Raw genomic sequence first — 14,699 nt, 5'->3', positions numbered from 1 at the left:
TGTCGCCCTCTCCCTTAGGTCGCTGTCCTCTGTCAGTCCGGTCTCCCCTTTGCTTTCCCCCCGACTTGGGGAAGGCATAGTTCGATAGGCGCAGTATGTACCAGGCCTTTTTCTCTTGTGTCGCTCATCGAAAGTAGGCTATATAGCGGTTTTACTAAAACGCTAACACACCCTCACCTTAACACTCCTACCAACCGGCGTGGCGTGGTTACGCGCAATGATGCCATTTGCACAATGCCAATAGGCTCCAATTTGTATGGGTTATGTTATTATAAGAGCGGACGTCAGTGTGTTGCAAATTAAGTGTGTGTGTGTGTGTGTGTGTGTGTGTGTGTGTGTGTGTGTGTGTGTGTACCATGCTCCTTAAGAGCATGGTCACCAATCGTGAAACTAAATGTTCTTTATTCCATGATTTGAATAGGCCTAAATCTGGTAAGATGGGGTGCAATATAGCGATTTTTATTGTATTGTATTAACATGACATGTTACAAAAATAAATCGGTTTTGTTCGTATATACTTAAATACAAGAAGCCTTATGTTGCAGTGGCACGCACGAGTTAGCTATAGAGTGACATCTCGTGGTTGGGCCCTCTTCACTCTGACTTGTTGCGTTCTATTAAAATGTTTACTCATGGTTTGCTTACATTGTTCTGGCCTATTAGAATATTCTTACAAATAAACATTATTTGTATTGTATGTATATTATATAGATTGGCCAGATCATGTCCCAGCTGCTTTGCTATTGCCATTATCTTGCAACCTCTTGGCTTAATTAGTCTTACTCAGTTGTATTCAAATGCATTATTAATCACAGTTAAGATCGCCTTTCATTTCCTCAATTTTCCATTGGCCAAAACAAAGTTAAGACAAACTCTCCCCTCGCACTTACTAAGCTTGTTCAAAGAAGGAACAGCGTCATGACCTTGGGCTAAATGACGCACAGGAGTCCTTCCGCTGCAGCATCCTGCTGGTTCTGCTGAAGGCAATGACAATCCTTAGGCTACAGCTCTGAGTGACAGAACGACTTCAGTAGAGAGCTCAGACAGACAGGTGTGTTCTAGTTCAACTTAACATATTTTTCTCAAGAGTATTGATTATAGAAATAAGCAGGAGAACACAACTTGTAATTTCAGGCACAAGTTAATTTAATTGGCTGCTATTAGAAAGTAAACAGATAATGCAAAGAGTGAAAGCAAGGCAATGCTTAATCACACAGATGAGCTTCAGAACCACACAGACATTAAATAAACATCAAATAAAAATAACCACAGTAGGCTATGTATGCATCAGTGAGTGAAAAATTGTTTTGTGCATTCAGTGTTATATAGCTGTAGCGGCTTTTCCTAGCAACAAAAGTTATTTACAATAAAACCCTTAGCATTAAGCAGGCCATTAAAACATAAACACCCAAATAAGGAACACTTGATTATACTTGCAGCAGAGAAACTTTAAGCTATTTAAAACCATGTTTTTTTTCTGTGAAGTTAAGATGTACAGCAGCCACTGTTCATAAAAAATATATATATACAATTTGATGTTTTACTTGTGAGTTCAGCGCCATCCAGTGTTGGCCAAATAAATTACAACAATAAGACAGGTTAGAAAGTGTGCATCAGTATAGTATCTAAGTTCTGTATTATTTACAAGCAGTTTAGTAAAAAATATTCTTCTTAATATACAGATGTTCCAACTCTAGCTACAGAATATTTAAACCCTGAATCACATTTTACATTGATTATCAGTGACAAATACACTCTGGATCATATTTGGTGAGAGAGGTGACAGAGTGTGACATAATAATGTACAAAAAGACAATTATTTGGAATCAAAGAGATTGCTGAGAGTTCCTGAGTTAGTCTAAGCACCCAGTGACTGAAGTCATTCTTAGCATGTACAGTATTTAAAAAGTAAGCAGTGCAGACCTGACATAAATCTACTCAACTCCAGTGTTTCTGTGCTGAGTAAAGCCATCAATTACAAGTTCACCAGAAATGAAAAAGAAAGGAATTATTATAGCTTGTGCAATGAATAACTTTCAGTTATACACTTTAAAAATGTTCTTTTTTGGCCCAAGTTTAGCTGAACTCCTGTACAACAGAGACTAGACACGACGTGGCCCAGTTGAAGGAGCTTATAATGGCTCTATCCACCTTCTTCCACACTTCCTGAAAGGTCTAACCCATCACCGCCCCCCACGGCTGCAAAGTGGCCTGAGGCAGAATGAACTGTGGAGGCGTCTGCGGCAAGATGTAGTAGCCAAATACCTGCTGTGGGGGAGGTGGCGGCGCCGGAGGGCCGTACACTGTGTTCAGAAACACTGGAGCTACCTTATTGTATTGAGGCCACATTGGTGCAGGGTTGTAGAAGTACTTGTGGCTGGCAGGGATCTGCTTGCTGCTGGCAGGGACCTGCACAGGGAGAACAGATACAACGAGTACAAGAGATTAGAAGGAGACAGTGGAGAGTTTCCAGCATTGGCGTTTAACACACTTGGCTCAAATGGGAGGAGCCAATCGTAAATGCCTTTCTATAGGACATGTTATACCGACACTTGTCTTTATCACATTGATAAAATATCATAAAATGATTAAAAAAACAACAACAAGCCCTTTGTCCGTGCTTTCAGACTACCCAACCTGGCCTGTGTCACAAGCTAATTTGTCCCTACAGAAGCCAAACATCTTTAAAAGCTAGTCACAAATGTCTGGTTTCATTGTTTTCAAAAGGCAAAAGGATTACAGCTTGGAACTCAAACAGGAGTAACTAAATTCAGCTGCTTTAGCAAGTATTTTACTGCAGTGAGATAGTGTCATCCGGACAGTATAGTGCCCATGTTAAATGGTCATGAAGAAACATGTCTTCTCATTGTGTCTTATTGATGTGTTTAATACTTTTTGGACAACAATAAAGTTCTGTAGCACAGAAGAGTATGCCATAATAAATTTGGCTACACAGACCAGACATGTTAGTGGGATCAATTTATGGGCTTTGCTTTATTGTTTTCGTGGGATTTCTTGATAGTAAGAAAAATATAGAATATCACCACAATCATCTTTTAAATGTGAGATACCAACAGATCTCTTCTAAAAGAGAGGGGAGAATAATTACCAGTTTCTTGGCGTGTTTGTCCTTATTTGGTCCTTCTCTGTGCTTGTTGCCAATCCTGGGCACCATTGCTATGGCGTAGGCGTCACCTGCTGCTGCGTGCTTCTCAACGACCTTCCTCTCCTCTTTTTGGCCGTCTTTTACCTCCTCCTCTGTGTCGCTAGACGCAGTGGAACCACAATCCGAAGAAGTAGCAGAGTGATAATCAGACGTGTCCAGATTGACCACAGAGGAGTCATCCTCCTCCTCAAAGCAGGCTACTTTGAAGGGCCTGCTGTTCTCTCCAGATCTGTGTAGTGGGAGTGGATTATTTAAAACCAAAAAAAAATAAACTTTTCATTCATTTGATATTTCAACATCACCATAAAGCCCATCTTTTTATTAGTTCCCACGATTTTTTATGAATCATCTCCCAGATTGCCCTTACACTCAGTCATACATTTCGACTAGACATATAGAAAGCCCTCTTTGTCGTAAAAGCGTGTTTGTGTGTGTGTCATTCTTTGCTTGTGCCTCAGCAGGACAGCCAGTGACTCACCTGGCGAACACCTCCAGTGGGTCGATCCACAGGGTGATCTCACGTGAAAGGCCTAGCTCTTTGGGAGTGAGCTCACTCTCTTCACAGGCTTTCAGGAGCACTTTGTCACAGGGCTCTCCATTAATAATCCGGATACATCTGTGAAAGAATTAAACATTTAAAGATTCTGTGTTTATCTTATGTGGATCTCCCCTTGGGTTATAGAGGGATCTCAGCCGGTAGTAAGGATATAATTCTCTACCATCCATTAATAACATTAAGTGTTGACCATTGTGTACCTGTATGCCTGGCCTTTGCTGGGACAGTCAGGATACCAGTGGTCCTCATATTTGTCACATAAAAGTTTCTGTAGCTTCTCAGCAAACAAGTCTCCCTTGGCTTCATCGAGCTTGCCACGTGCCACCACCAGGCGTTTCAGGAAGTTGACTCCGGCCTTCACCTCTCTTTTCATGGTGCCTGTAGAAGATTAAAAATACATTAAAAAAAAGACATCACAAGGTCAGCAGACTCATCTCAGTGTCTCTGTGTATGCGAGTACAATGTGTGGCTGTCTAATGATGACATAACTTGCATTTTATGTTTGTAAACCCAACCAAGTACAAAGAAGTAAAGGGATTTGAAGGTTTTGCTAACACGCTTTCACTTCCCTTTTAGTGAGACCAGAGGGAGCAGGAACTTTTAGTTACCGTGATAAGAGCACTTCCCTGTGCAGTCGCCCCTGAGCCTTTTCATTTTGATCACCTCAGTGGAGTTCTGTGTTACGCGAGTGGCTGGCATTTTACAGCTATGAACGTGGCTGTGTGTTGGTTAAAAGGATAGAGTTTGTATTCAGGCAAACAAGATGCAAACTAGTGCTGCCGTGTTGACATGAAAGTATATTCAAATGCAAATCCGACGAACTCACTTCGCTGTTTATCCTACGATAGTGTGTGTGTGTTCGGGTTGGTTGCCAATGTCAGCCCGACCGGAGAGAAGAACGTGTTCATTTAAAGGCCAAGGCAATTCAAACTTTGCCCCCGCACTGGCAGACACCGAGCGAGCTAACATCATGCTGATGTCCCTGACAAGAAAGTCCTGCCTTGAACTTTGAGGTGCAGACAGTCGTTTGTTATCGTGGTTGGAAACACACCACAGTTGCTTCAACCTGTGTAATGTGTCACAATAGAAAAGAAAACTATTATTTGCGATGGTAGACGTAGCCACAGCCAGTGGCGAGCGATGTGACAACAAGCAAGACAGTCATAACTTTAAATCATAATAACAAATTTGTTTTGCCACATTTTTGAACTAGGTGACCATTGGAGTGTTGCCAATGGCGTATGTTTAGCAGCTTTATTGTTCCAATTGCCAATGTTTTTGTTGTTGTTTCTGCTGTTGTAAACCTGTTTCACTTTACATCGCTCAGCAACTTAGGATCTTCATTCCGACAGTCTTTGCCAAAATGAGGTCACGTGCGTGTATTGCTCGCAGCAGGTGGACCTGCAGGATGTAGCTCAGACGAACACTGGTTTTTCTGGTCCGTTTTCCATTTTTCAGATATTTGCTGAAGAATGTTGAAACTACCTTGAGCTAATTCCCCCCAATGCAGCGGTAAACAGGCCACAAGAATTCAAAACAAACGAGGTGTTTTAGCTGACACTTTTAGTCGTCTAGATGTAACAACATGTGTTGAGGACAATACAGCTAAAAAAAGGAGCCGATTCTACTGCCCCTTTTCTCTCTTGATCTTTAGTATTCAGATTTAGTCTTTAAAAAAACAGTGAAATAACTAAACATGATCCACATTCCTATAAACGGCTTCAAATGGTTCTGAAAATAATCATGAAGTTATTTGGTAAATTAACATTTTATGTTTCATGTTATAGTATCCCACAATAAAGGTTGTTGAGACAACATCAATTAATATCAATTGAGTTGTTAGAAGATTGCATCTACAAATGTGTTGATTCAGAGTTTCTCAGTTAAAATGAACTGGGGCTCACTAATGATGAAGATCACCAGTGATGACCATTATTTTACTGATGATCGGGTTAATCATCTGGTCTATACAATTTTAGAAAATAGTGAATATCCATAGTTTAGCTGGTGCCTGTAGAGGGGTGTGGTTCATTTATAGGTTGAGAAACAAAAAAAATTAATTGTTTAAATGTTTTAAGCTATAACTATTTGTTGCCTTTTAAAAACAATCAAAATCCTTTAATTTTCACTATCATGACATCACTTTCGGCCATTAATGTATTCTATTCAAGACAGCCAGGGGGAGTCATGTTTTCAAGTAGGCTAGCTATTCTAAAGTAATTAATCAAAGGAAATACAAGTTATTCAAATTCACTTTTGTTCCTCCTGATTACGTCATCTAAGTGCCAGTTATTTGATCTAAACAGAGGGGTTGGTTAATGCCCTGCACAGCATGTTTAAAATAGAGTGGCCTGCTGCCATAATCACTGTTTTTTTTTTTACATGTGAAGACAGTAACATCATGACCTATTTGCAGACTCACAGTAGGCTTAATGTATTGACGCTGGCGCTGCTTATAGCCAAGCCTATAACATAGCCTATGTTATGGTATTCAAAACAACATGAAAAAACGAGGTCAAACTGTCTGTCACATTTCAAGCTGTGTAGGCTACTTAAGTTTTGGAGAGGGGGGGATGGGATAAACAGACAAGTAGGCTATAGGCCTACTACAGGGTGGCGACATGTAGACCCTTGTGAGGTGTCGTCTAGTTTCGTCGATATTCGTTGTCGCTGACGACGAAACGTGTCTGCGCGAGACAAAGGAGACTCAACTGTGTGCAACCCAAGGAAGGGGCACGTGTTCCGAGGCCTACTAACAGAAAACAAATAAAGAAAAAAACCGTTCATGTAGGCCTACTCTTCACTCTTTCGTCAATAATTTATTTCTGCTGTGATAAGGAAACTTAATTCTACTGGAAATAACCATGGGGAAATAGCGCGTTTTTTTCTTTCTTCTGACAGTTCGGAAACCCCCCAGTGGAAATGAAAGGAAATATGCCCACGCTGTAATTTCGATAGAAGATACATTTTCGAGGCAACTTTTGCGATATTGTAGCTTTGAAGTTTAAAAAGTCGTCGTTTGAAATGGTATGTGGTGTAGGCTAGTTGCAAAAAAGTTTTCTTTGGCGGCCGGGTCAAAAAAACACACACTCAGCCTATTAAGTCAGTCAAAAGTTAAAAGGCTATTAGTCCGAAACAGACATACAATCCAGTTACGGCCTAAGATGATAACCCACAACAAAAAATTTAGCATTTAAGCGACAAAGCCTACTTGTGAACAGGTTCTGCAAATAGAGGCTACTCGTTTTAATTAAATACGACAAGAGTAACTACAGGGAAACAATAAAAAACAAATAACAAATCCATCTCACGTTTAGAAAAAGTGTCCCGTCGGTGATTGTCCTCGTCTCCTTGTGTCTCTTTTCGTGTCTGCCTGCTGTGCTAGTGTGTTAGAGTTATTATGGTCAGCACATGTTGCTTCCTTGTTCTCTGTTCTGCTGCAACGGAGACGTAACATTACCGTCAGCGTGACTCACTTCCTTTACTCAGCGCCGTGAGCAAGCGCTGACTGGCTCACGGCGACTCCCCGCCCGGCCCAAATATGGACAGCCAAGGTAAACAACTGAGTGAGGGGATTTCACAATGGATTTCACTTACAACGACAACATTTCATTGTTAGTAGCCTAGCCTATAGCCTACTGTGCTGGGATGACATTTAATGTAGCCTAATAGCTCGTGTAAACATCCTTTGTAAAATATGTAGCCTGTAGGACATGCTTAGGGTCTAGCCTAATTAGCTAGGTTAATAAGTTGCTTAAACCTATATAGGCCCTAAACCTAGGCATTCGGGCAGGTTCTAGTTTTATGCCTATGCCTATTAGACCAATATAAATACAAAATAGGCTTGATTGTTAAATGCTTTGTGTTTTAAGTGCTAAGTAGGCCTAATACAGAAAACATAAGAAAAAGAAGGCCTAGGCTACCACAACATTGCATTTAGGACTACATTGCATTACTTGACAAAATCTCCTTATGCTGGTATTTGTTTATTCTGTCAACATATTATAGGTTACTTCAAATATTTAAAAAACAAAACACAAGTAAACAAAAGACAAAAGATTAATCCAACATTGGAAGTGGACATGCAAATAGGCTTAGGCCTACGGAAAATATAAGATAATGTATCTATATGATATAGTATGCTATTATAAGGAGTAATGCTGTAAATGTAAACACTAAAAGTTATTGTTAACTGTGGTGTGGTGGGGAGAGAAACTCCAATCCTTTACTTAAGTGAGAAATAGTAATCCAAATGTATTCATGCATTGTCATGTACAGTTTGAATATTGGATGATAAAACGGGGCTAATTTTTACTTCTTATTATTCATAAGTTGCTATTAGCTAGTGTTATACATTGAGGCTATGTGTTTGGCTCAAATAAGAGAAAATAATACAATTATTCTTCAAAGCAACTTGTAACTATATGTCAAATTAAAGTTCAATATACTCCGGGTAGTTGATTTGAAGTAAGGACAGTTGTCTCACATACAGTAGTTAATAGTCGGACACACCCACTGCTCTTTAGACCTCCAGACATAACTGGCCGAGTCTGTCTGATTAAGGTCAATAAAGCATCCATAAACACCACAGAAACATAGATTGAAAGACCGCAGTTCAAAATCAAACAGTGATCACATATTAACAAGATAGTGCTGTGTTTTTTCCCTTCATACTCTTTCTCCATGCTTCGTTTTATTGGTCTGTCCTTTTGTCTACCTATGTATACAAATGTTTCTGCTATTAGGCTATATAACAATTGACTTTTGGGCAGCAGAGAAATGCGTTTTTTTTTATCCCTTACTTAAATAAACACACACATATAAACACTGCAATTTGTATCAACTCATATACATGTTAAAAACATCGCAGAAAGATTCCTTCTAGAGTGTTTATTGTAACATGTACATATTGTTTCATCATTAGTAATGTGTAAATGTGTAAGCAGCATTTTAATGTTGAAGATGATGAATACCAGTCATAATTTATTCATACATTACAGAGTAGTTTGATCAGTATGACAACAGTCTGTGTCACAATTGATAAGATAATTATGTGTTACCTACTGAATGTAAAGTAAGTATTGAATTTGAGTTATTGTATTGTAATTTTGTTACAACAGGTTAATACTTCCAAAAAGTGTGATATTTTCTGAACGAATGAATATTTTCCTTAAATTGAAATATTCAAGTGAAACATGGGGACCTCAAAAACTCAACATCTGCTTTTTATATTGCATTGTCCACTAGAGGGCAGGGTTTCCTAAAATCTCACTCGGTTGGAAGCACATCAAGCAACTTGATTGGCAGGTATCAATTTTACGTTCCTCCCTTATTCCTGCATGTTTCAGCTTTTAGAAAGCCCAATCGTCATCCCTTCATTTGTATATAGACACACACACACACACACACACACACACACACACACACACACACACACACACACACACAAAACACTAGGTTAAAACAACCATGAACAAGTCTCTAGCTGTTTTTTTTATTTCCCAGATTCTGTGTAATGATATCTGTGTGTTAATGTTTTTTGGGGTGCATACTCTTTTCTCCTTTTCACTTTCCAATGTGTTCTTCCTTCTTGCTACGAACTCCTGTATTCCCCTTTTATCTTCCTTTCTTACACAAATGTTCCCATAAATCACTTGGTTTTCTTTGTCCGTCCATTTTTGTCCTCTAAACAGTTATAGTGGCGTTTGTTGTGTGTTAGTGTGAGTGCAGGTACGCCCAGGACTGTGTCAGATCTGTGTGGATTTTTTCCTTCACTTCCTGCCTCAACTGGATCACCCTCTCTGTCCCAGATGCCAACTCAAGAGTAAATGATTGCTCCGAGTGAGTGTGTGGATAGAAATAGAGACGAAGAGAGACGAAGAGTGGAACAAGAGGTAAAAACTTGAGTGTTGAAGTTTGGGTGTCTATTGTATGATTTGCATTGTTTTGATGTAAATGAATTAGCCTTCACTGTCTTCGTCTTTGTTTTCCCCTCTGTCTCTCCCTCTTTCTCATTCTTTTGCTGCCGTTGATCTCCTTCCCACACCATCTCCTTGTGGTGAGCCTCTGTAGGCAATTCCTGCTGTTTATCAGAGTGATTCCATTACAATGTATTTAAAAAAGCAATTAATTTCTGTGTCACGGGTCATTCTGCTTCTTTCCTTCTCTATTTCTTAGCTTCCCAGACCTCACAGCTTCTTCGCAACTTTCCCCATCTGAAAATGATTGATTTTTTCTCATTTAGTGTCATTTCTTTACTCCTCGAACCTCTGGCCAGCACTCTGTGGTGATAATGGGAGCCTTAACTGGGACAGGTCAAACAAATGCAAGCACGCTTTTGATGTACATATTTATTCTCACAAGTGTCATGGTTTTGTAAATAAGTATTGGAAACGGAGGCACTTGACCTCGAAATGGGATCGTTCTTTGTCAGGAAGAGCTTCTCCCTGAACACGTCTTGGTGGTATCAATGAAGCCCACACGCATACACCACATGCAGCCCGCTTCGCCTTTAAAAACATATTGATTTCTCTCTTTCGCAGGGAGCTTAATGCGATCGATTGGCCAGGCCCTTTCAAGATCAGCGCCAGTTTAAGCATCTCTTCCCCTAACGCACATGCTGCCTCTTTCCCCTCAGGTAATGACCGTCCTTGGGCTGAGGGAACAGTTTGTCTGCATTAAGAGAGAGAAGTGTTTCTCGTGGCATCCAGTCCCTGTCCGTCCTCACTGGTTTCTGTAATGCGGTTACGTATGGGACGTGCGTTTTGCCTCTTTGACAAAAGGTATGTGGGAATGCAGTGCACACCTCCTTTGACCTTTATCATCTCCCCTTCCCCCTCCCTCCCTCCCTCCCTGCATCCCTCCCTCCTCCTCTCTCTCCCCCCCCTCCCCCCACCTCTCAGTGGGTCGATACCTATTTGTATTTGCAATGCATTAGGCCAGTGCCCTCTTTTTAGATTGAAAAAGTTTGGCTTTTCTTTGTTCGGTGCCTTGCAGGCAAATCACACTACGACGATAGACAAAAAGCTTTTTTTGAACATTTTCTACCTTATAGTTATCTTTTTAATGCATTTCGCATTGTTGTGTAAGCTCTTAACAAAGCAGAAACCAAGACTTATTATTTTGTTTATTTAAAGATGCAGAGAAATTATTATTATCAGACAGCTGCTATAAATGGTCTGCATGTTTATTATAGGCAAGGCAAGATTATTTATATAGCACACATACACAGAGGCCATTCAAAGTGCTTTACATGAAGAAATGTATCAAAAGAAGAGGGAGAGAACAATTGAAAAACCATGGATGTAAATGTTTATTATAGGAATATAGAACTATGAGCTTTTGCGGTTGTCTGAACCCCTCGGAGAGGTCAAATGAGAAACCTAAGGGGTAATAAGATGAGATAAATCTCACTCCACAAATTTACTTTTAGCCTGTCACTCTTGGCCTTAAAAATACAGTTGCTGAACTGTCTTTAAAAAAATAATGTACCTGAAGTTTTTTTTAAAAGTTAATTTCTTGAATTTCTTGAATAGGAACAGTACAATACACAGGAGGATGAAGCACTGTAAAAGTAATGAATGAACCAATAAGTGTTGAAAACATATGAATTCAACAAACTTCGAAGTTCATTAACCTTCAAATTATTTCTTGCTTGTACTCGGCTTCCGCCTTCTTTTCAAAAAGCATTCCCTTGTTTAAAAAAAACCTGTTATAGATAAACTCCCTCAAACCCCCAAAATGTCCTCCCAGCTGACTGCTGATGTTTTGAAAACTCAAATGGGAATGGGAAAGTCCCACCCCGCTATTGAGTTTTACAATATTAATAAGAACTTTCCTAGGAAATTACCTGGAAAAACAAATGTAGTTAGTTATCTCATTTATGGAAAATAGAAATGTCCTAGCTAGGGCCGACCCTTATTTATTGGCCGGCCGATTAAATCGGCCAATTATAGCATATTTCGGAATTATCGGCATCAGCCGTTTTTTTGCCAATTTTCTGCCGATTTTCTTCTTCTTTTTTCAAGCAATCATGTGTGAAATGTATTGCTGCCCTGGAGGTAGCCTAAATGAACAGCATTAAGGCTATAGCAGCAGGTGTGTGTTAATACATTGGATTAATTACACTTGACAGTTCCCCCTGCAACCAATAGCAGAGGCATTGGTCATCGCTTGACTGTTAATAGGTGATAGAATTTATATTGCGCTTTTTTGGAGGTCACTTAAAGACACTTTACATCATCATGTAGAAAAAGAAAACAAAAGACGAAAAAAAAATAAGGTTTGAAGTGGAGTCTGGTGTAATTATGCTTCCTTAAAGCCACTACGAGTAACTTTGTCAGTTGGCGGACCCTTTGGACAAAAGCGGTAGTATTTCTACGACGCCAGCTGTCGTTAAGCTGTTTTCTAGCGCGTGCCGGCCATGCGAGTGTTAGGGCGCAGTATAGTGCATGTCCGTTTGTTGAAAGTGTGGGCAGGGACTTTTTTCGGCTCCGTGAGAGTGGTTAGTGACACAACATCAACTAATGCCAGTCAGTGCCACACACACCTGATTGCAATGAGTTGATGCAGGTTCACTAACCACTCTCACGGAGCTGAAAGATTCCGTGTCCTCACAGAAAGCGAATGAACGAGAGACGGCAGTTGGTATGGATCACAATGAGGTAATGTGTTTATGTTGTTGTAAATAATGACTATTTCAGATGAATAATGGTCATCTGATGATGATGAAGCAAAGTAAACTTTGTTTGTTTCATTTAGGAGTAAGTCTGCAGGACTTCACTCCTGTGAAATTGTGTACACCTCCTGCCCGTCTATCACTCTCCCTTTTAGCTTTTCTTCATTGATTTTTTTTCTTCTTTGATGGTTCAGCCCCGTTATCAGTCATTATGATGACAAATAACTGTCTCAACCAAGGCTCCCGCTCCCCTTCCCTCACCTGGAGGATAGGCTTCCCAAATCGCGTTGCTGCGCTACACTGAAATCTGCGACCAATAAGAATATGTGACCATAGAGCCTACATGCGAAAGCCGAAAATCGGACTGGGTGTGCGACCAGACCAAATGCAGTAATAAAAACTATATCAAAACGTCTTTCTTTGCACTGATGGTCTCGTTTGTTGTTAAAGGTAATTTATGATTATCAGAGGAAAAATTAGGCTGTTTTAAAGATATTTAAATGTTACTCATAGTGGCTTTAAAGAGGTGAGTTTTGAGTTGACTTTTGAATGAGATTATTGAGTCTGAGATGCTGATGTTTGGGGGAAAGGAGTTCCAGAGGGTTGGGTGCAGTAAGATAAAATGCTTAATGTCTGAATTTAGACATATTTGTTTCACTTTATTTTTTTTAGACAATGCGTATTTCAATAAAGAAAAAGTTCCCGTACACATTTTCGACAGTAAAAGGAATGTATATTTAAGTGTTCAAAAAAGTAAATTTTTCCAATATATATTTTGGGGAGTTTTTATTTTATTTAATTGTCCGATGTAATCGTTATCGGAATTTTTCTCTGAAAATAATCGGCATCGGCACTATCGATCGGGCCCTAGTCCTAGCTCCAATCAAATACTCATCCATTATTTTTTTCTTAGAGACTTTAAAAACAGGTGAATCACATGCTTGTCTGTACCTTCCCTATAACTTTATGAAGACACAGCCATGAACACTAAAATACCTGTTGGGTTTGTTATTTTCCTTCTCTAACCCTATGCTCCTCTATCCTTCTGTTGGTCTGTTTCATCTTCATCATCTCTGATGTTGGCCATGTTTTTGAACATTAAGTCAAATGTGCGAAACTCTGCCACTGTATACATGAAATGCTCAGGGACGACTTGTATAACGTAGAACGATTTAACATATGCAAGTCTGTGCGGTGAGAGGCGTCGGGTGGTTCAGTTTACCGTGTGCCCCCGCTGGCCTGCGATCGAATCCTGCTTGAGCTCCTGACTCCCCTCTGTCTCCCCTCTCTGCTGCCTCAACAATTAAATCAGTCAAGGCCAGCTGAGTGCCCACTCTGTCTTTTTCATTAAAAAGAAGAAAAAAAAGATAAAAGCATAAGCTGGTGTAACAGTCCACTTGTTGCCCCCCACAAACACATAGGAGTTGTCTTGTTATGAAACATCTCACCTTCATGTCAGCAGTTGCCATGGAGATTTTTTTGCAGATATGTGAGGCCCTGCTTAATGGTCTGACCTTAACCTTGCACTTTCTCCATTGTAAACTTTCATGACGTTACGAACACATGGGCATAATTTATACCGCAAATCAATATTTCAACAGCAGCCCATTCTCTCACCTTTTCCTTTCAAACATATTAAATATTCCTTTAACAGCTGCCCTGGACAATCAAAAGAAAATTTGTGCTCTGATTGAGATATTGTATGATGTAGGGCCCGACCGATTTATCGGCCGGACGATTTTATAGCATATCTCAGAGAAATCGGCAATCGGCAAATTTTTTATTTATTTTTTTAATTCAAGCAATCATTTTTGAGTGAAATGCATTGCTGTCCTGGTGGTAGCTTAAATTAATATCATTAAGGTTATAGCCTATTTACAGCAGCAGCAGCAGGTGTGTTGTAATACATTGGATTAATTCACACTTGACAGTTCCCCCTGCCAATAGCAGAGGCATTGGTCATCTCTTGACTGTTAATAATAATTGATAGAATTTATATAGTGCTTTATTAGAGGTCATTCAAAGACACTTTACATCATGCATATAGAAAATCATACATATAGAAAAAGAAAACAAAATACAGAAAAATTAAAAATAAGGTTTTGAGTGGAGTCAGGTGTAATTATGCTTTCTTCAAGAGGTGAGTTTTGATTTGACTTTTGAATAAATGTATTGAGTCTGAGTTGCTGATGTTTTTTCCAGAGGGTTGGGTGCAGTTAAATGAAATGCTTAATGTCTGAGTTTAAAAATGACTCATCCACTTTAGACATATTTGTTACACTTTATTTTTTTTAGACAAT

General features: G+C 39.6%; 1 protein-coding gene across 1 annotated transcript; it reads right to left on the bottom strand.

The window, feature by feature from the left end:
* Positions 1-1,096: 1,096 nt before the first annotated feature.
* LOC307259242 (maternal B9.15 protein) lies at positions 1,097-7,161 on the bottom strand. The gene is made up of 5 exons (XM_080039011.1): positions 7,034-7,161; positions 3,923-4,100; positions 3,645-3,782; positions 3,110-3,395; positions 1,097-2,409 (listed from the first exon to the last, which is right to left on the bottom strand). The coding sequence occupies exons 2-5, from the start codon at positions 4,093-4,095 to the stop codon at positions 2,176-2,178; spliced, it is 831 nt and encodes a 276-aa protein (XP_079895137.1). The 5' UTR covers positions 4,096-4,100; positions 7,034-7,161; the 3' UTR covers positions 1,097-2,175.
* Between the last annotated feature and the right edge of the window lie 7,538 nt (positions 7,162-14,699).

Source organism: Ammodytes marinus (genome assembly GCF_949987685.1).
Source record: "Ammodytes marinus genome assembly, chromosome: 13".
Classification (NCBI taxonomy): Eukaryota; Metazoa; Chordata; class Actinopteri; order Uranoscopiformes; family Ammodytidae; genus Ammodytes; species Ammodytes marinus.
This window is presented reverse-complemented; position numbering and strand designations above follow the sequence as displayed.

Excerpts from the sequence above, each read along its gene's own strand:
- LOC307259242 (XM_080039011.1), bottom strand. The coding sequence starts at position 4,095 with ATGAAAAGAGAGGTGAAGGCCGGAGTCAACTTCCTGAAACGCCTGGTG. Across the intron at positions 3,396-3,644 it reads CCACTGGAGGTGTTCGCCAG|ATCTGGAGAGAACAGCAGGC; the intron begins GTGAGTCACTGG and ends CCCACTACACAG. Across the intron at positions 2,410-3,109 it reads ACAAACACGCCAAGAAACTG|GTCCCTGCCAGCAGCAAGCA; the intron begins GTAATTATTCTC and ends CTCCCTGTGCAG.